The sequence below is a fragment of the Solea solea genome, chromosome 7 (assembly GCF_958295425.1).
Source record: "Solea solea chromosome 7, fSolSol10.1, whole genome shotgun sequence".
Lineage (NCBI taxonomy): Eukaryota > Metazoa > Chordata > Actinopteri > Pleuronectiformes > Soleidae > Solea > Solea solea.
Window position 1 is genome coordinate 9,488,562 of NC_081140.1, and position 22,655 is coordinate 9,511,216.

At 38.7% G+C, this 22,655-nt stretch overlaps 1 protein-coding gene across 1 annotated transcript; it reads right to left on the bottom strand.

Moving 5' to 3' along the window:
• Positions 1-4,116: 4,116 nt before the first annotated feature.
• On the bottom strand, positions 4,117-21,823 carry LOC131462485 (beta-galactosidase-1-like protein 2). The gene is made up of 19 exons (XM_058633741.1): positions 21,498-21,823; positions 19,575-19,760; positions 19,338-19,406; positions 17,738-17,833; positions 17,014-17,122; positions 16,393-16,485; positions 16,145-16,223; positions 15,666-15,730; positions 15,303-15,387; positions 11,888-12,031; positions 11,294-11,374; positions 9,687-9,793; positions 7,928-8,074; positions 7,584-7,655; positions 7,195-7,273; positions 7,015-7,102; positions 5,845-5,959; positions 5,466-5,582; positions 4,117-4,587 (listed from the first exon to the last, which is right to left on the bottom strand). The coding sequence occupies exons 1-19, from the start codon at positions 21,599-21,601 to the stop codon at positions 4,504-4,506; spliced, it is 1,920 nt and encodes a 639-aa protein (XP_058489724.1). The 5' UTR covers positions 21,602-21,823; the 3' UTR covers positions 4,117-4,503.
• Positions 21,824-22,655: the final 832 nt, after the last annotated feature.

Genomic DNA, 22,655 nt, shown 5'->3' on the forward strand with positions numbered 1-22,655 from the left:
GTCTGGATTAAAAAAAAATGGGAAGGGAAAGAATGTTCTTTTGATAACTATTAAATGTTTGCTTTTATTTAACTTAATGGGACTGGGTCTTTTGCAAGCACTTGACTTACTTGTTAGTTCAATACTACTGACTTTTACGTACATTTACTCTTGGGTTTATCATCGTTCATTTTATAGTGTCATTATCAACTCATGCATTTAAGCCACCTGTACACATGAAGAGAGACAAACATCAGCAAAGATAAAACACACAACTGCTTGTGCTATGATGGACTACGGCCATTATTGGTTAAATTATTAATTAATTAGAAAGTAGATCTCCTGCCAAACATACATGTATATTCTGACATAACGTCATTTACAAACAAACATTTTACTGGATATATAGATTATTAGTCTCTTTTGCAAGTGAGACATTCCGTAGACCTACTCATTTATTTGGACAAAAACATGTGGAAAATAAGATACACATTACAATTCTGAAAGTAACATGAGTATCGTGAGTTGATCCTGAAGCTCAAAGAAAAGAACATTACAAATCCACTTGCCCATAGCAATACACTTTCACTCACATATGGCTTTGTAGCTTTTATCTAATTTAAATTTAATTTAAAAGTTTCTAAATTTAAGGTCAGAGTTTTTTGTTAAACTAACAATGGCCCTAGTGCATCGTCGTACTTTTGTAGCAACAGACATGTGTAAATAGTAATTTAAAAAGAGAACAATCAGAGGAGTAATGATAATTTTTGACCAAACCATTGTGATGTCTTTATATGTTAAAAAAACAAAACAAAAAAAACACTGTCCCTATTCTCTCACTGGTGAATTCCTCACAACTATATACACTGTAGGTTCAAAGCATGGAAAGAGTAATAGCACATTACCACTTTCATTCGGTAACACAAAGTCATAAAGAAAAACAAGAAAAACATCAAATCGGCAACATGAGAGGCTCATGACCACTGACCTATTACTTCACGTTAGCTTCTAATACTCTGACATTGTGGGGAAACAGTAAGTGAGTTAACATTTCCCCTCGTCTATGCACGCTCATTTACTGCATGCACATGAGCCACAGGTTAACAAGGGTCAGCTATGTGCAGGAATAATCATGTGCAAGATGGTCCAGCATCAGAGCCCAACATTTAGGTTGTACATAATATGTCGGTCCCTCTCGTCTCTGAAATAATACACTTCAAATCAAAGATTTAGACACTCGGGCTACATCAGCTGACCCTTAGTACCAGCTTTCAACAGCTGGAGTGAGTTATCAATAATAGATTTAAATACTTTATGAATGGCCCATAGAATTAGGGTTAACACATTCAATTAGGACAATACATGCAGCTCTGAGGTAACAGCAGGCTACAGAAAAGCACAAATCAGATTTTCTTTGTTAATGATTTGGTAGCTACATCATGTTCAGTATCATGGACTGGGATTTTCTGGGTTATTCTCACATTAGCATCTCTTTGTTTTACATAAGCTGGGACTCAACTACAGGAGACACCGGTGGCTATGAGGCACCTAAACACTGCAACAAAGATATTCTGCACCACATAATAGTAGCTCCCCTCGACTTGATAAATCATTCATCTAGTGCAAAACACAAGGTGGCTCTTATCTAACATAGCCTGGCAGAAGTAGCTGGAGATAATTCGACAGTGAGCCTATGTACTAGTTCCAAATCTCTAGTCCCCCCCCCCCATACCTTCAACACACCCTGCCACAGTATGAAAACTGACAAAGACATTAAAAGCCTATGATAATATACACACACACACACACTCAGACAATGTATATTTTATCGCTAATTAAGCTGGCTGTTTCTCGCTCACTGTCTAATATTACACTGCACAAGGTTCGGCCATGGAGATCGCAGATTAATTTAGGATTTGATCTCTTCTTCGACATGCATCTCTTTATTTATAGAAGCTCAAATGTAATATATTTATGTATTTATTTCAAGGGTGGACGTGCAATTCCTACAATCGAAAAACTGCTCTCAGCCTGTGAACATGTTATACTGTACAAACAGATTATCATACAGATCAATGAAAGGTTAGTGTTTAACACAGGCAGATACACACACACACACATACAGTCACACTGTAATCTAAGTTCTGCTTCAACAGATCTGCTTTTAATATAGTATATGAATAATGAATTCACCTAAAATGTTTTCTCACTCAAACAAATTCGAGTTAGGATCTACGATGGGAAATCTCAGTGTGTAAACATCTTAAAGTGAATGGTTTCCTTTTAAAAAGCTGCACAACACTTCTCCACCCCCGGAATGTTGCAGTGCATTTACTTTCCAAGTCAAACTATATTCCTTTCTCTCATCCAATGCCAACTTGGGGTGATGCAGACAAACAAACATCATGTCAATTGTAGAACATGTTTGGATTGTTTAAATCTGTGTCCCACAAGCAGCATTTACTAGAGCTAAACCTTATAATATCTGACTTCAGCAGACGACTATATCAGACAATATCCAATACTGACAAATAAATGTACCGAACATCCACTCCAGCAGTCGATCATATCCAGCTTTGAATTTCTGTTAATGATCATTACCCTCTGAGGGCTTCTCTCTAAGGCACAATAGACATAACACACACACTCACACACACACACACACACGTCTTCTCTTTTCTTTATCCCCACTGTCACCCTCCAGCCTCATGTGATTCACATTTTATGCATGTGACTGTTAAGGTTGTTTATTTGCCACAGCAGTTCTGTCTCAGAGAAAGATGTTAGTTGAATCAAGAAAAAATAAACAATTGAGGAAAAACAACAAACAACTGATATGGTCAAGAGTTTTCTGTTCAGTGTGTTAGGATGTGCATTTGTCACCTGTGTTTCAACACTTTCAGCCTGATGAGACTAATGACCGTTATGGATAGTTTCAAAGTGTAATAGTATTCAGCTACAAAGTGAAAAGTAAATCCTCCATATTTCTTGTATTTATCACCTGTGGTACATGTTGACTGGAGGAGCTCCCATGGTCAATCAGAAAGATTTCAGGCTTGTGTTAAGAGTTTATAAATTCAGCAAGATGTTTCAAACTAGTGATAAAGTATGACATTGCAGCACCACCAAGTTTCACCTAGCCATATTCCAGTTACTTTTTAACAATATCCCATGCGTCTTAGTTCAGTGAGCGGCATAACAGAAATATTAACTCATCTTAGTTGAAGGAATTAGTGACATCTAATGGTCAGACTGCAGACTGTAACAAACCGAGGACTCGTCTACTCGTCCCTGCCTTTCCCAAAGCACGTCAGGAAACCACAGTGACCATTACGCACCAGAAAGGATGTTGCTCTTCATTTGCATAGAAAGATTCTGTTTCAAAGCATGAAACGCTCTACAAATATAACAGCACAGCATGGCAGTCTCCACAGAGCAAGGCCCGTTCTTTAAGTACATAAATAAAAGGCTTATTCTAAAGTACATTTTTATTTTAAAGTGTGTATATACATATATCAACATACTTAGGTGTTGTATATTCAATATCTGCCACAATAAATGTTCTAAGTGTTACACACTGGATGAAAACCTATTGTATATGATGGGAACTAGTTTACTTCAGCAACGTTTAATCTTCACCGAGGAAACAATTATAGGCCGACTCTGAATTGCTTCAAACAGCTGGTGCAACACACTCCAGGATGATTTCAGCAACATGGGACGCCGAGCTGACAACCTATCAATTTGTAGATTACCCACACGTACAGTATGAAGCCATTAACTTAAAGTGACTACTTCTCAAAATGCGACAGCACAGCTTCTCTGTTGCATCAATCTTCAAAGAAAATGAGTGTGACAGCATCCAGGGCGGTTAGTATGACAGATGAGTTTAAGAAAAAAAAAAAGATCTCCAAAAACAGCTTGCTTATGATATGCTGAGAGCTCTCTGCATGAGCTCAGCATATCATAGCAGGGTATATTTAAAAAACAAACGGGTTCTCTGTATGCAGGGTAAATAAAGGCTCTCAGGTCTCCTTGGGCTTGCAGCTGACACAGGGTCAAACCTGCCTTTATTTACATATTCTTTTTTTTAACATGGATGTGATGCATAAATGAAGAGATATGATGCTGGAGGAGGAAAGTTTGTAACACTTTATTCTGATCACGCCAATTCTCTGTCACTGTCCCCTGGTCAGCAGTTATGCCGTGTATATGTGGAGGCTTAATTACAATGCTGCGAAACTGAATAAAAAAAGATGCAAGAGCATGTCATCACTACAGTCGCTAATTGAGAGATTGATGTAAGGAAACTGGCTGCGTCAGCGTCTTCTGTTGACACAAAATGTCATGTTTACTGATGCATTACTTTGAAGTGCTGCTGGTCTCTGCTGGGCGTCACTGGCCCGATAGAAGAAACTGAAGGCTGTCGTCCTCAGTCCTGTCCTTGACAGTTACACTTCCATCCTCCTCTTCCTCCTCCTCCTCCTCTCCCCATTCACCCTTCCATTTGTTCTCCTGTTCTCACTAGACATCAACAGCCATGCCATAGTCAGGGGTGCTGGTGAACTGGATCTTCCCATCGGTTTCCTGCTCCTCAAACACTGTGACCTGCAATGAGGGCAAAGCAATATATAAATAACACCAGTTTAGCTAGGTCATGGACCGACAGAGAGAGAGTGGGTTGATGAGCACTCAAGTCAATATATGTACAGAGAAATGTTAGAAAAGGCAACAACTGCTGAAATACAGTAGGTGTAGCTTCAGGCCATTTTTTAAAAAGTGTTGCAGAGGTCAAAAACATCAAAGCTAAAGCTGTGTAGAGTGATGAATGTCAGTAGCCATGAAATTGAAACTGTTGACCAGTGATTGGGCTGTGTTAGTGGACCAGAAGAGAAAAAAAACACAACAATGCTCAGTCAATATTTAGGGGCAGAGCCTATCTTTTTGTGATCAGGCTCTATCAAGCAATAGCGTCAGACCTGACTGAGGCAGCATTTTGTGTATACACCCACAGTGCAGAGGCCGACAGGCACAAGATACATTTATACTGTCAGAAATGCTGAACAACCAGGATTTTTGAGCAGTAGAATTCACTTCTGGAACATTTCACTTGTGCCTCTGTGTTTTCAGTCATACTCCAATCTATTTACAGCCATCTCACCTGTGTAATGTCTCTGTCTGTCTGGGCATAAAACAAATCCCTTCCGATTTATTCAACTGTATTCACCTCTAATGAAAATCACTGCTGATTGCAAGTGATTTCATTCATTTGTGGCAACCATTTTGCATGGTGAATCAAATGTATAATAATTTTGGCCACGCCTGTTTTTTTTTTTATTCTGTACATTGGAATATACATATGTGCATGTGGACATGGGAATGACCTACATTGATGGGATCAGGTCATTAATGCTAACATGCTACAGTGGTTGATGTAAGTATCCCTTGGATGGTCATCTCTGCACATTAAGGTAAAACGGAGGTACCTGGTTATCCCCCTTGTGAAGCCAAGGTCCTGGTACATAGAGAGTTTGCTGTGGACCGATGGACCAGTAACGTCCAAGGTTCTTGCCGTTGATGAAGATGACGCCCTTAGTCCATCCCTGTAAGCACGACCGATGTTAAATATATGTTAATGACTACCAAAAAAACATGAAACCCAACTCTTGCTTCTCTACACCAAGCACTGATGGGAAATAAGCAGTCAAGCAGCACTTGACTACTTCAATTGAAATCAACGTGCATGAAGTGCAACTGCAACACATACTGTTCAATCTCTTTTTAACTTTAATTTAAAATTTTCAAAACAACAATGGAATATTCCAATTTGTTAAGATTTGATGCTCCACTGGCCGTTCAGCTTACCGGGAGTTTGATGAATGTGTCTTTGGGAAAGCTGTTCACATAGAATTTGGTCTGGAAAAACCCTGGAACAGAGGACTGCTGACGAACAGACTTCCAGTGGTCTGACTTCTCCAGACTGCAAAGGAGAATACAATTATAAAGTACAACCTTGACATAATCCACCACAAAAATTAAGGCAAAAATTGCCCTTGGCTTTTAGGACGTCCGTTTGTCAGTATTTCATGTCATTTCTACAGTATCATCTGCCTGCAGTAAATGTCAATGTGTCAAATGTGAAAGTTTGGACATGAATCTCTGTCTTCATATTTTGGCTATAGGCAGCCTTGTGCCTCAAAGTAAATCCAAAAGGTCGCCATGATATAAGAGTCACCAGGCCCCGACATTTCTAGGATGTTGCAGAGATAGAGTGCCAATTAACAGTAAATGGGGAGAGTCTTGAGACTGGATGGAAAATAATGTATATCTGAATTTACAAATGAACTTACTTTTAATTCTAAACACAATAACAATGTATTATACTAGCCCAGTGAGATTGACATTCACTATCAGATCAACATATCACTCAAGAAAACAGTCCTGTTCCATTACACAGCAGTCTATGTTCTGAGCTGGTCAGTTAGTGACACATTTGTGTGAAGACTAGCCTTTAAATCAAAGTTACCACAATGTGCACAATGTGTATTATGTGTCTGAGCATCGATTAAGTTACCTAGTCTGTTCATTAGTAAAAAGGTATCGTATGTATAATAAATATGCAGCAGGTTTGGCATGACCCTGAAGCTCATTGTGGCTACACTGAATAAATCTTCCTTTCTTGAAACCAACACATTTACATCAAGTGGCTCTTTGAGCTCCTGAGAGTGGCCTATTAATGACTTTTTGCTTGGAAGTCTTAACATTCATACTGCCACATGCCTGCTGCTAACTGAGATACCTCCTTTTTCATGTGGTGTTGCATTGTGTTCACAAAGGTAAAATGTTCTTTGTAAAATGTCAAACAGCGCACACCTTAAATAACTCACACTGGGTGATCTACCCACCGTACTGCTAATAATTCAGGATGTCCATCAAGTGATACTGCATTGGAAGGATGTGTCCCAGTTCTTCCATTTTACCATCATTCATTGGTCCAATGACAGATTAACACAAATGCATCATAAAGTCACAAACCTGTTAATGAAGCCTGGATTCATGTCCAGACTATGAATAGTGAAGTCTCGAAGGAGCTGCTGATTTAACTGGATATCTCCAATCAGACCTGAAAAGTAAGTAAATTCTTGTTTCACCTTTTTTCTTTTTTTATAAATATTATATTGTACAATGAGCTTCACTTAAATCATCATTTTGTACCTTTGCGCTGCTCGTCCAGGGTCTTCCCATAATTCACTCTTCCACAGTTCTCCACCAGTAAACTTAGAGTTCTTTGTTCCTTTAGTGGCAAAACATATTACACATGAGAGGCAGGACTCAGATTCAGCAATTACACTTAATGGAAAGAATTAACTAAATAAAAGCCAAGTTGAATAACTCTTTCATTTTTTATCCAATTTAATTAAGAGACCAAGGCTGTTGTCATTCTGCACTGTGAGGCTGTAACATTAACATAATTCAGTGGATGATTTGCTGTTGACCTTGCTGCCAGAAACCAGAATCCATCACATGTGGCATTTTGTTGAATATTACAAAATCCTTTTTAAGAAAAAAAAAAAAGAAAACACAGAAAGTTCACACAGCAGTACCTTCCCATCGGGGACTGCTAGTTCTTGTGTTTTATAATCCAGAATGCCGACAAAATGTTTGTCCACAAACACCTGGAATGAAAAAGAAAATGAAATGCTGAGAAACTGAATTTAGCCACGTAAGAAAGATTGCAAACTTCAACTTTTGGGAACTGCACTGTCTTATAACTTTGCCATTAATACCAGAGTAACTTAGTAACAGTATGATCTTGTTAATTGTCCTCCACAAGTACAGGGGTGTCATTTTTAACAAGCAGATTACAGCTTTCCGAGTGCAAACGTTCACACAAAGACAAGTGCAAAGTGACTGTGAAAGCAGTGCGTCTGTGTCTTCACATCCTCACCAATGCTCTGTCTCTGATGTTGTTATTTGATTTAAGCATTCCTCCACTGTTGATGTTGGTCTCATACAGTGTGTAGCCATAGGACTGTCCATTGTTGTTGTTGACAGGGAGATTCTCCATGTTCACTGGCTTCTCTGAATGAAAAGGCTAAAAACATGCAAAGAATTATTACATTATTAGATTTTTCATACAATTTACCTCTGAAAACAGGTTTAAAAGACTGTGGAGCTGAAATGTGTGTCGGGACGTTTTGGGAAAGTTTGCTGTATTTAAAGTAAAGGCATGGGATTTCTGCCAAACATTCTCTTCATGACAGACTGACTTTATCCAGAGTGATGCTTTATCAAACCAAGCTTGCATCTCTAGTCGTCAGGCCGATCCTTTATTCAGCATTATTGTTTGTGCATACCCTTGGGGGGGAGCATTATGCACTTTTCTCAAGACAATACACACTTGCTGCTATGACACAAATAACCACTCAGACATCACACGTCTCTTTGAAACCACTGAAGATAACATGCTCCTTTCAAACAAGGGTGCATGGCTGGTCAAAAGTAAACCATCTCCCATCTCCTGGAGGAACCAACTTTTGCAATGATTAGTAAAATAATACTAATAATAACAAGAATAACAATAATAATAATAAGCAATGTTGAAGGCAGGCTCCAGACTCCACATACACTATTTTTGGAAAGGAGCACAATGCAAATGGCCAAACTACAATGGTGGACACTGAAGTAACACATGAAAATAACTTCCAAGCACATTGTCTAAGCGATCTTATTTTGTATATGGTGAGCATGTGGACATTTTATGTACAGTCTTTCCCCAAATACCAGCTTTCCACTAAATAGTCAAGTTGAAAACAACTGATAACTGCGGAGGTCCATGAGCAGGCCACTAGTACAGTGTGGAGAGGAGTATTAATTACATACTAGCCTACAAATGAATGGCAAGAGAGAGATTCTTGTCAACAGCTAGACTGCTAGTGACTAGTGTAATTATCTGTGTTATTGTAACCATGCTATTGAAGAAATACATTGCTAGTGAAGCAGCAAACACATAGCTACTGGTAGTCAGTGGCAGATTTAATATATGATCATTATGGCAAGCAGAAATTCTGTAGTGAGTAGATGTGACAATACGTGTGCTAGTGTAATGACTGTCCAGGTAAGTGTCCACAGACGAGGATATCTTATGGTCAGTTCATGGAGTCCATCCACTCCTGTCAATTATATGATGTCCCCATCATGTGAATTATGCCATCCACCCACGTCAGCGACAGTATGTGCAGACCCCTATGTCGACGTCGGCATTCAGCCAAAAATGTGTGACTGTGCAGACCACACACATTAATTGTTAATGCTCAGGGCATTTTGGAATTGAAAATAATGTGGTATTCGCTTTGCATGTTTGAAATGCCAGATTGATGCAGCTACTCATTTTAACATGAATACAACTGCAGGCATGAATATGTGACATGGACATAGACACAACTCTCAGTGGACATGGAAGAGCACAGGGAGGTCTTTGGGGAATCACAGCAGCAATGCAAGGGTCTTTGAACAGGAGACACCAAGTTTAAATAGCACACACACCACAATTTTAATTAGGCTTCACTTTCATGTAATTTTAACAGCCAATTCTATTTGAGTTCATTTGATGAGATTTTCCATATGACTTATGTATTAAGTTTTTTGTGAATTACTGACCTCATCGCCCCGTTGAATTTTGGCACTATATGTCACCTGTAGCTTACCTTGTCAGTGAATTGCAGACTGTCCCACAGAGACAGGTGCTGGTGAATGAGAACAGGCTGGTACGCTTTCCTGTCACTGTGAGGGGGCAGTACAGGAAGAGGCTGAGCTGAAAAATAAGAAGGAACATTCTGAGTTTTCCTGTCTGCATGTCAATTTTCTTTAACCTTAATTGACCCAGAACTGAAAATAATGAAATAATATTTACATGCTTTTGACAATGAGACACATCTAATGTACAGTGCGTGTTACATATTTAAAGAAAAAACAGCAAACACATATTACTTGACAGTGTGTAATAAATTACGTTTACTTGAACAATTGGTCCAAATTTAAACCTGTAACAATTTAATCAATTATTTAATTTACTCGACAAAAAAATCTATGATAGTTCATGGACCTGTCCCATTCTGCATTCTTTCTTGAATCTGAAAAACATCATATTTTCCACCTTGTGTATCACTTAATACCCATCATAAAAATAAACCTTCTCTTGGTAAAAGCTTTTAGGGCTCCTTGGGTGGGCCATTTATCCTCCACAGCAGCATCCTTTAGTCTCTTTACAACAGTTACCAGTGGTTGCCAAAGTCTGCTTTTAAAGGCATTAAAGCAGTTAAAGCATGGAGAGACACCAGTGGTCCTTCTGGAAATGTTGACAGACTTCCCCTTCCAAGTGCTGGATCACTTAAATAGAAGCTTAGAGGACAATGCAAACACCTTTTCTCGAAACTCTCTCTACAAGGTTGCAAAAGGTACAATATACATTAATGTCATTTTCTTTTCCCCACAACAAATAATATTGTCTCAAATGATGCACATAATTCCTTACAGATGAGGCAGAGATGATGTGCAAGAAACATGTTGGTAGGGTTCAAATTTACTTGCACCTGACATTTGACTTCCTTTACAGACAATAGTTGGCTGATAACTGATGGTCAAGTTTTAAAATGTTTGAACCGTATTACACATAAACTGTATATGTATAACATACACAGAATTAAGGTGTGTGCCAGCTTAAATGAAACAATAAGAAAAACCCAACTCCGTATGCAAAGTATGCAAAAGCAGCACCCCGGGGCAAAGAGTTTGACAATAAATTTTACATGCAAACAATAAAGAAATATCCAGCTGATTTAATTAACAAAACTGGGTCATGTGTTTATGGCTGCTATAGCACACAACGCCTCCTCACTCTGACTCTTATATCCAGGCCACAGCGCATTGTTCTGCCGACTACAATACTCTAGGATGAATGAAACAAAGGCTCACTTTCAAACCACCTTCAAACACTACAGTGCTGGACTATTTATCATTTATAACGGGGTTAGTCATGATAGAAAAATAACTACAACAGTGTGCTTTTCAAATAGCAAACATTGAAATAAATAAGCAATCACCATGAAGCTCACTGTGGGCTGAGATTGAGGGTGTTTGAGGCAAAATCTCAGACAAGGAATATCAAACCCATGCTTATAATCATATGCAAAGTTATCCTGCTTTAGCCAAACAGAGAACAGGTTCTACAAGGGGAATTAACATAAGTGGGGGGATGAAAGGAAAAGGAGAGAAAGAGAGACAGTTGTCATCAAAAACAACATACAATACTCACTGTGAAACTGGCTGAATAAATTCCTCAGAAGATGGTACTTGTTGGTGTAATCCCCAGCCTCGGATAATGGAGCATCGTAATCTGAAAGATAATGCGCTATCAGAACAGCAGGCTCAGGAGCCAAAGAGAGGCAGGGATGCCTCTCACCGTGGCAGATGCTTTCACTGGCATGCTCCACTATCAAACATCTTGAGACAGCTGCTGCCCGAAACACATTTTGGGTTATCTTGGTGGAAAATGGTGCCTTTTTGTGGCAAAGGGGTAAAATGCATTCAACGGAGTAAGCACAATCTGAAGGTCAGAGGTGGTGTTCCCTACTGTAGAGCACTACTATCCTCTTTCCTGAGGAATGAGGCCATTACAATGTAAAATACCATCAAGGAGAATATAATATGAAATTTACATTTGATTAGGTAATTAATTAATCAGAATGCACTGCATATTCAGATCATGTCATAGGCAGCATGTACGGATGGCACCACATCAAATATTAATTGTATCCTTATCATGTTTTCATTTCCCCTATTCTATGTTTTTAAAGGAGGAAAATACATTTTCACAAATCTAGAACAAAACCAGATTCTTCACACGTACCGTAGCTTGTGACCATAGCTTTAGGTGCTAGGAGTCCAACAGAAAAGGCCCCATTCATGAAGCCAAAATTTGTCCCTCCATGAAACATGTAGAGATTGATGGACATCTCCAGTTTAATGATTTCTGAGACCACGTTTATCATGTCTGTCAAAAAAGTGACAAAAACAAATGTAAAAGGTGCAAAATGTAATGTCTCCATCACTACAGAGCAAACAGTGTCAGGACTGAATAATACAACAATAAAAATGTTGCAATGTCCCAAAGCAATACAACAAAAATAATGATATGTAACTATATTAACCACTGTGTGGATAGAGATGTAATTGCTTCAAATGTTTTACCTCACATTTGTAAAATGTTCAGCCTCTTGACATTTGTTGTGATCTGCCCTTAAAACCACAATCAATCTTATCACAACAGTTTACAACAAGTATAGTTTCATACCTCAATTACCTTGTTTTTTTTTTTTTTTTTAGCAAATCACCATTGTTTTGTCAAGAAGGAACATCACAAACTCAACTTAACAACTTACAACTTAATTAATTTTCTCCTCAAGTGCTCCAGGCAGTCGAAACCAACAAGAGGCTTATTTTGCTTCAATTTCCACTTTTATTTCTTTTTTTTTCCTTTTTTTTTTCTTCAAATGAAGTTTGCATGCTTAACAGCACTAACCACTTTGTCATATGGAGTCGCTGAAGCATCTAGTCTGCCCTCGGATCAGCATGAGAGGATAACAATGTGGAGCTGCTCAGTGGCACATTATTACCTCTTATCTTGTAAATGCAATGATGCTGAAGCTCTAGGCAAGTGACACGAGTACCACTGCTATCCAGCAAGTAACCACATTTGGTGGCAGATAAAATAGCACCCTTGATATTTAAAACATATTTAATACACAATTTTTTGTATATTTGTAAAGGTTCTATAGAACACCATAAATGCATACAGAATAAATTAACCTAATTACTTCAATTTGAACAGTGAGCAAAGGTGAACATAAAGAATACAATGCTTAACACAAGCAGCCACAAGTAACATGGGTCAAAAAACAAACAAACTTTGATTTCAGCTTTAACAATCCAGAGCCACCGTTTCAATAATCCTATTACCCACATGTCCATTTCAATTAAAACAGGAATGGACCTCAGCCATACTTCCAATTACAGGTTACAATAATTCATTACTTTCATCTCAGAAAAAAAGCTTACCACCTTACACAAATTAAGCGCCTGTATTTTGCAGTGAACATGGCAGAGCAAATAATTAGGAATTCAAATTGGATTCGAGCAGACAAACTGGACTGACTTTAATTATTTGATACAAGGGCATGAGCCTTGGTGCATGATAATTGAGCAGGGTGAATGACAAGAGTCAGACTCGGTTGGTTTCACAGTGGCGGCACTGTGCTGTGACCGACTGCTGGGTGTGTTGCAGTCAGCAGTGCACTGAACTGTCAAGGACATGAATCTGCTCTGAATATTTCAAATGTTCACTTTATAGCTGTGATATTTCCTGCATGGTGATGGGGTTTTTCTGTTATTTATATTCTCAATGAGGAGGAAATAAATCAGTGACACTGATGTTGTGATGATGATAATTTGGGAGGCTGGTAGTTACGACAGGACACAAATGAGGCGCCAGGCTCTGAACCGTGTGCCTGTAACATGAGGTATGTGAGAGCACTTCAAGATGAAGATGAAGCAGGGAGAGTGGTACTGCAATTAACTTCAACTATTGTGAAGCAGGTACTATCATTTATGTTGTGACGCTACAGGAAAAATATCACCCTAATGGATAGAGCATGTGGACCATGGTGTGTAGGATCCAGTCTGGATCCGTGTAACCTGTAACATGTGCTTTATTGTATATCGTGTGAATGTATACTGTGTATATACCACTGGCTTTTACATGAAGTTACAGGTTCTCTGACTAAAACTAACTATTTCTCATAAAAAAAAAAAAAAAAGGGTATTTTAAAACTGATAACACTATTGAACCATGATTTCTTTAAGGACGTGGACATGGAGAAAAGGACAAAAAATAATTAAATATTGTATTTTTTTCCACACAGACATTGTCTGGAGTTTGCTGTTCACATATGATAAATGCAGCAGGGGATTGTTGCATCCCAATAGCAGGAGAATCTTCTGAGTGTGCGGGAGGCAGCAGGACACTTGCCTATTCATTCCCTGTGGTTTAGCTCGGAAATAAATTAGCTGCCAGTAGAACCTCCGGAGAATGTCCGGGGCAACTTCGGCAGACATTTGTGTTCACACATACAGCTCCTCCATGTCCAAACATCTGAAAGTAGCTTAGGACCTTAGATCTTCCCTTTTTATATGAATATACTCAAAATACCTAGGATTTTTCTTCTATTTTAGATTACATTGATTTTTATTACTTAGTTTTAGTAAAAATGGTGAATGATCACTTTTTAAACCACAGATTCCAGCATAAACATCTTACATGGTGTAATGCCACAACAAAAGTGGGCAGAACAAGATTGCTAGCAAAGAAAATGACAGATGTGGACAATGTCAAAACCAAGAACATGAGTTTAATTTCATTTTAAACCCTTAAGGATACACATAATGGATTTTGAGGAGAACAATGAGCTCATTCTACAGAGTTGATTCTTTCTTTGCTATAACTTATGCTCTGCTGCAGGCAGGTAGATACTGCAGCCTGTGACAGCATAAGACGCTGCAGCATAAGTAAAGAGAACTAATGAGGAGGCCCATCACTGAGAAGACATCTTATACAGCAGAGGGCAGAGCAATCATGGAGTGTATACTATGTGTGTGTGTGTGTGCATGTGGGTCTAGCAGATGGGAGCATGTCAGCAGCATGTGTGTGTGTGTGTGTGTCAAGTGGGTGAGGTGAATGTGACTCCTGCAAAGTGCAACACCACACCTGAATTTGGTGCAGTGCTCTCTCTTTTGAACAATCCTGTACAAGGAAGCGTTTGAAAACCTGGCCTTTGAACATCAAATATGGCCCAGAGACAAAGCAAAGCCAACGTGATACTTGGCTTTGGACCACAAAGTACTTTTCCACCATGCAGGAAAAGTATATAAATCTCTGACAAAGACAGGAAGTTCAAGTTCAAGAGTATTTTACACACACAATGAAGACTTTATCTATGTTGTTCTCCTGTCTTACCTTGGCACACAGAGACTATTTTATTGTAAAATTAACTCGTTCAGACAGTTTCTGTATTGGCTTACAGCATTAAATCTGTCAAACCCGGGTCTCAAACCCTGTGTAGAGAAACAAACCCTCTAGACCTAAACGTAGAATCCATCAGAAGAACCCCTATCTTACTTTCATATGAACATTAGTCTCACGCTTATCCAGGATTCATACATGTCTCACTAAACAAAACCTGTTCATCTGTATCAAATCAGAGTCTTACCATCAGCTGCATACACATGATGAAGTTCTCCCCAGAGATCAAACCAACCAGACCAGTACTCCATCACCATTTTAGGCTGATGTGGCTGGGGGTGAAGTAATAGTCTGGTGTTACTACAGTTTTGGAAAGCAACACACACCACACTGAACACAAGATATACATATATGCCTGACCTCTAAATGTGTAGGAACCTTCAATTACCTTGGGATTTTCGTCTTTATACATGCATGTGGAGTAAAGGTTGCTGATGCATAGGTCAATCCAGTGCCGTTTGATTACATTTGAAAAGTAGTAATGACTGATTCATAAACATAAATAAAAATAAATTAAAGCCATGTGCAGAGGCATACAAATAAGACTCACTTGTGTTTCATCCAGATACTTAAGGCCACCCATGTTCAGTTTCTGGAAATTCATGGTTTGCAGTGCTTCAATAAGAAAGAAAGAAAATATGTATTAAAAAATACAAACATAGAAAAACTGCACTAACCAAATTATTCTTTAAAGCCATTTAAACCATTCACATCAGTGTATATACTGTAGCAGTATATTCAAAACATCATCACATCAACATCATCACTGTAATCATCTGAATCACTTGTGCTATTGAGGATTGAAAATGAGAAAAATAAAAATTTCCTTTGACACTACAATGTTCATGCACTTGTTATTGTACATTTAAAAAGAAACAACTAGCTGGTTCTACACTACACAGGATCCTTTGTGTGTAAGATCTGGTTCTGAATTGCAGCTGCCTGACACTGGGTCACTCCTAGCTCAGATCTTGTTGTTGTGTGAAAACACTGTACCGAGTGTGTGTGTTTTTTTGTCTATGACAATACCTCCTTTCACTCCTCCAAGATTTAGTCCCTCCCCATCAGAGGTCATTAGAAGCTCTTTGATGCCCCTTGACAATAATGCCTGGAAGGAAAAGGTATTATGGAGGTAAATATACAAAAGACATATAATTGTTGAATTTTGGAGAAAAGAAAGACAATGGACTGAGGACAGTAGGAAGAACAAGGTCTCTCGCTCTCTCCCATCTAAGTTCTACCAGTTGTTATTAAAATAATTAACAATAGTTTCTTACCTCTTTGATGAATGGCATGTATTCTTCATCTGCATTATAGGCGCCATATTCATTCTCCACTTGAACTGCGATAATTGGGCCACCTTTGGAGTACTGCACATTAATTAGCCAATGGACAGAGGACACACATTAGGGCTTAGCACTTGCTCAAGAACACTTTGCTTATCCTCTAACTACGTAAGTGACTTTTCAAAACACTGAAATCTGAGATTGTTCACTGATGCATCGGAGCTGATAAATATAAAAACCTAAAAACTGTGGCTGAGAGGAACCCATTTGAAAAATCCAAATACTTATGGTTCATTTTCTTGCTATCAGTGAGCATATGGTCAGCAGCAGCTACTTACTGTAATATTTGAGGAGGTGGAAACAAAAACATTGTTTCCAAGAAAAATTACTGCAGAAACAACAATTACATCGTAACCATAGTTTAACCTTTGTGGGAATTAATTATAATTTTTACTTGCGTTAAAACTTTTGAGCATGTTGAGCATACAATAATAATACATTTTATTTGTAAGCACCTTTCAAAATGAGAAGATAAATCAAACAGACAGCTCGTTATTCAGCATTTACATTTTAAAGTTTTTCTTCCCTTTAACAGTGCTAAGATTAAAGTACCTGGTGTGGGGCAACTTTCTTAATGAGTTGATCAAAAAAGGAGTTGACTGCATTAGTGAATCCTGGGTACGTTGTTCTCAGTTTCATGTGCTCATCCCGTAGCAACCAACTGGGGAAAATCACAACAACAAAAAAAAACAAAAAGCACCAAATGCTCCTGTGAGTGCTGTAAACTTGCTTTAAAATTTTTAACCGTCAAAAATAACGACACCACATCATATCATAAAATGCGATGGCGAGGGAATCACGCATCACTTGAATTGATTTTGATTAAAGAAATAAATTAAGTAATTCATTGAGGAGATGTGCCTGTCATATTTAATTCTTATTACCTGTAAAAAAACAAAAAATAACGGTATCAGTGACTGTCATCGTAAGTTTAGTAGATTCCTTTAATCTGTTCTCTTAAATTGTGTCACCTCTCATTTATGTAAACCTCTAAACTCACCAGGACAACTGCAAGTACAGAACGTAGCAACACATCTCACAAAACTGGCTGAATAAATGATGGCACACTTGAAATAAATCACATAACTAGCCTATGAATTATTTTCAGAGTTTAATGGATTTAGCCTGCAGCAAGAATATCACCAACTAACAGATTACCTGACCTGACCATTCATTTCCAAGACAATTTAAAGGATTAACTGTGCACCTCACTGGCTATTTAAGAATGAAGCTTTATAATGTAACCATGGCATGAGGTGAAATTAAATGGTTTTACCTGGGCAGTCCCCCTAAGTCCCACTCAGCACAGATGTAGGGCCCTGGACGAAGGATTACCCAGAGGCCCATGCTGGCTGCAAGGTAGAGGTAGGCTCTGAGAGAGAGACAAACATGTGCAAAAAGATGCTCTCCTTAGGGATTATTCAATTTACACCAGATTTAAACCAATATAAACCAAATCAATATCAAATGCTGTGCAAGGCAAATGTCAAATATCTGTCCATTTAAATACTTCAAAATGTACTTACCTTACTGCACTAAACTAGTTGCCAGAAATGACATACACATGACATTGGATCCAAAGCCATGATAATCAATAAATCAACAAACACTGAAAGCGTCAACTAAAAAATCAGAAACGTTCCCTAACATCTCATTTGCATCAATTGATTAAACACTGAGGAAAGTGCAGGATTTGAGCAGTGCAACAGTGCCATCTGCTGATGTTGGCCTGCTCTCCAACAGCCTCTGAATTCCCAGTAGTGCTACTGAAATACTGCACTTACATTTCTATGACCCTAGTTTCCTCTGACATTGTAAATAAGCGTGACCAAGTTCTTTTACAAAGAATTGCATGACTCAGATTTAGATTTAGAGAGTGAGAACTGCATGTACAGTAAATGTTTGATATGGTTGGGCAACTTAAGTTGGTGAATGTTGAAAAAGTGGAACTATGAGCTAGGATGGTTTGGGGGAGTTTCCATTTTTGTTTTTAATTTTAAATGTTTTTAACACAGATAAAATGACTACTTTTTGAAGGGAGGTTTGGTGAGTATACCATAGGGACTATTTCTTGTGAAGAAAAGAATGAGACAAAACCTGTCCATATCTGTAAGAGTCCTCACTCGGTCTACTGAGTGGGTAGATTTGATAGCCTAGCATGGCATTTAACCAGGACACCAAAAAATTCACCTCATGGTCACTGCTCTGAGCACCAGTGTGTGCTCATGTGTGTGGAAAAACTCCAGTCATATGAAAAACCTTACTAATAGTCATACTCATTACTATTGCATAAACTAAACTAAATCATATGTCCTCCCTCTCTACAATCATTCACATAGTCATGTTTTTCCATCTTTAATTTACTTGATAATGTACTAATTATGCTAAGTGCTGTACACAAATGCAAGCTTCAGCAAAAAATACTTAGAGAAAAGTACAATTTGGATTGCATTGCTCTTTTAAATGTAGTTAAATAGTGGGTGTATAAAGGGCAATGCTTTTAATAATATATTTGTTTGGTTGCTTCAAGTTTAGGACAATAAAAAAAATACACAGTAGTAAACAGTAAGAAGAAAAAGTGAAACAGAAATACAAAAAAAATACACATAATACAGAGTAGCATGCATACAGCTGATTCCATGTGTTAATAGGGTTACTTGATTGGGGTGCAGAGGTGAAAATGCAGGCTCTGGTCAACTAATTCAGTGATTCTCAACATTGGGGATGTGACCAGGATCATGTCTTGGGATCACTAGATTGTTGTGTAACGATTTTTTTTTTTTTTTACATTAAACTGTCCAGTACCCAGTACCAGTGAAGAGATCAGGGTGTAATTGAGTGAGTTTGTGAGAGTCAAAATCTCTGTGGTTCCTTACTCTAAATCCAGCTCATCCTCAAAGTTGAACACGCCTCGCTGCGGCTCATGCAGGTTCCATGGCACATATCTGACAAAGGATATGTAAGGAAATACAATATGAATGTAACATTTTTTTTTTTTTCTAGCATTGTATGTCCATTTTACAAAAACTATGTTTTGTTCTGTCTCATGTCTCATTGTCCTATCTACGCTGCTTTACACATAAACTGAAGTTAGGTAATCAGCAAGAGCCTACGTTGTGAGAGTATTGAGGCCGCAGGCCTTCAGCTTCAGCAGCCGATCCGCCCAGTGGGCTCTGGGGACACGGAAGTAATGGATAGAGCCTCCCAGGATGCGGAAGGGTTTCCCCTCCAGAGTGAACTCTGAGGAGTTGGCCCTCAGACCCTCCAAACGGCTCCTTCTTTTTACTTCAGGTGGATTCCTGAGAACCAAAACACAAAAAGACAGTGAAAACACCTGACACATATATCTTTAGTGGGACACAAATATTACTCTTGAGCAAAAACAATCAGGCCCAGCTGCACCTCAAAATTCTTCCGGATTAACCTGTGTAGGGTAGATATGCTGAGTATGCCTGTTATGCACTGTTACTGCAAAAGTTTAAAAGTAAACAAAACAGGCACAACCTGGTGTATACGTTATACTCACACACCCAAACCAGTGATGGGTGTGGAACCTCTGCTACATGCACTTATCTGCTTAACTTGATCAAATGTGACAGATCACCCTGTGTTTCTGCTCTTCCTACCTATGTCCATAAATAAGCATACTGATAGAACAAAGTGTTAATATAAATATGATTTTACACCTAAGAGGATGAAAACTATGCAAATTGACACATTAGAAGATGATGTTAAGATATCACATGAATGAAACCTCACCATACATTTTATTTACATGATTTCATACCAATCATTAGAAAACAGTAGGAACTTTATGGCCTAAAACGTTTGAAAATAAAAAACGTTCAAATCTGTAATCGGAGTTCAACTCAGTGAGAGTCGAAGACACCAGTTAATTGAGGTTTTAAACCTTAATTGTGGTTTTAAACCGTCATAAACACTATATTGACTAATATATATTAAGGACTTAGGGCTGGATGATAAAACCAAAAACGTACATCCATCCATTTTATAGTGCTTATCCTCCACATGAAGGTCGCGGGGGGGACCCTCAATCTCAGCTGACATAGGGCGATAGGCAGGGTACACCCTGGACAGATCGCCGGGACAGGAACACATAGAGACAAACATCCATCCACTCTTACACAAACTCACACTTAGGTCAATTTAGTGTCCAATTTACCTAATCCCCTATATTGCCTGTTTTTGGACTATGGGAGGAAACTGGAGAAACCCGGACAAAACCTCGCACACACAGGGAGACTGTGCAACATGAGTCAATAACAATAGTTGTTATGACGGATATCAGATAATTACAGAATGTTGGTTTTTTTTTCTCTCAAGTAAAAATTAAGAAAAACGAATAAATTGTGATTTAAAACTTGTTTGAGGAAAGAAAACAAGACTATCCCTTGTGTTCTTTTATTACACCAACTGTCCGAACGTCCTCATTCGTCATCCTTCTCTGTGGTTTTACTCTATGCTAATTTCTAATCCTGACCATCAGCCATGCTGACTCCTGGCTGACCTTAACTGCCAACCTGTCCAACACCATTGCAAACATGAACTGTGTGAGAGCTGATCCTTGAGGTGATGTAACGCATTATTGTCACTTTTTGTATGTTTTGTCAATGTGTTGGACCCCCTCGAATATGAGATGATTAATCTCAGGGGGCTATCCTATAACAAAACATCTCACCCAACCATAAACAGACTTATAGCATATTGATAATGAAGACACTGTTACATTATAGTTATAGGTTATTGGTTTTTTGGTCAGCCTTGTATCCAAAACTGATATGGTGATTGAAAATGACAATTTATCAGTAGACGAGATAGGTCAAAGTTTATCATATATATATGCTAAATACACACACACTTAAAGAGAGAGAGAGTCAACAAATTAAGCAGAATACTGCTAAACCACTGGATGAGTTTAACATCCAGTTTTGAGTGGGAGGCGTATGCATCCAGACATTCATGTTCAAACTCAGCAGTGTGTTTGTTTGTTGACATGTTGCTGGTAAAGACCTTACCTTGTAGACCGATAAAAATATACAGCCCCGACAACAATGCAAAACAGAAGAAAGTATCTTCGCCTCAGGGACAGACGAGCACCAAACAGCGAGAAGAGGGCCATTGGCAACTCGGGCACTTCTTCGCTGCAGTCTCTTTCTCACGGTTTAATGCATACAATAAAATACAAAACACCGCTGAAGGCGAATGCTCCTTTTCCTTCGTCCTGTCAAACGAGTCTGCCTGCCGAGGTAGAGATTAGCAAAACCTGAACTACCCCATGTTGATATTACGTCAGGAGGTTGGTAGTACTTCCGGGAATAAGAGCTGAAAAAAAACCCAAACACATTTACAAAACTTTATTGTCAGGTGCCAAGGTACCTACTTTACGGAAGCGTGTACGTTGGCAGCGGGCGCGCGCACGCCCGTTACTGGCGTCTAGTGCCATCAATTGTATGTAACTGCAGGCCCGCGGGGGGAATCACAGAACGACGCGGGCAACGATGGAGATTTTGTCGGCCTCAAAGACCAATCTCATCCCAGACGCTGTGAAATGACACAGCCCAGCTCACAGTCCAGCTCACAGCGAACGTCCCACTAAATCCCCCCGCCCCCTCAAAGTCCTGCTTCTGCAACCTAGCTTAACTCTGCCAAAGTAAACAGAAAATATGTATTTATTATTTTAGAAGTAGTAATAGTAGTCGTGTCAATAGTGAACTTGTTAGTTTGTTATAGTTTTGTATTTGTTTCAATATGGGAGCCATTAGTCATTATATTTTTTTATATTTCATTTTATACTAGAGGAATGGAAGATGCTTCACCACAGACACTGACATGATGTATTAGGCTGAGAGACAAACATGAACAGGTAAAATAAACTTAGTTAAAGGGGACATATTATACCTTATTTCCCCCATTAAAATAGTTCCCTGGTGTCCTAATGAACATGTCAGTGACATGCCTTGGTCAAAATACCATAAGGATGAAGCACAATAGCAGTTCAATAACCCTGCTAAACCCGCCCCTTTCAGAACGCTCGGTTTTCGTGCATGGTCCCTTTATATGCAAATGAGACACAGGCAAACACACACCCACTTCTTCCAGGGGGTTTCTGATTTGTCCTCTTTACAGCGCTCACTCGCTCAGCTGCTTCTCGTCTCCCCCTCCCTCCACTAGTT

Bases quoted from the DNA above. Each gene is read 5' to 3' on its own strand.
- LOC131462485 (XM_058633741.1), bottom strand. From the start codon at position 21,601: ATGGCCCTCTTCTCGCTGTTTGGTGCTCGTCTGTCCCTGAGGCGAAGA. The intron at 7,103-7,194 runs GTACAAAATGAT...CTTACTTTTCAG, and splicing joins CCTGGACGAGCAGCGCAAAG to GTCTGATTGGAGATATCCAG. The intron at 5,583-5,844 runs GTAAGCTGAACG...TCGTGCTTACAG, and splicing joins ACACATTCATCAAACTCCCG to GGATGGACTAAGGGCGTCAT.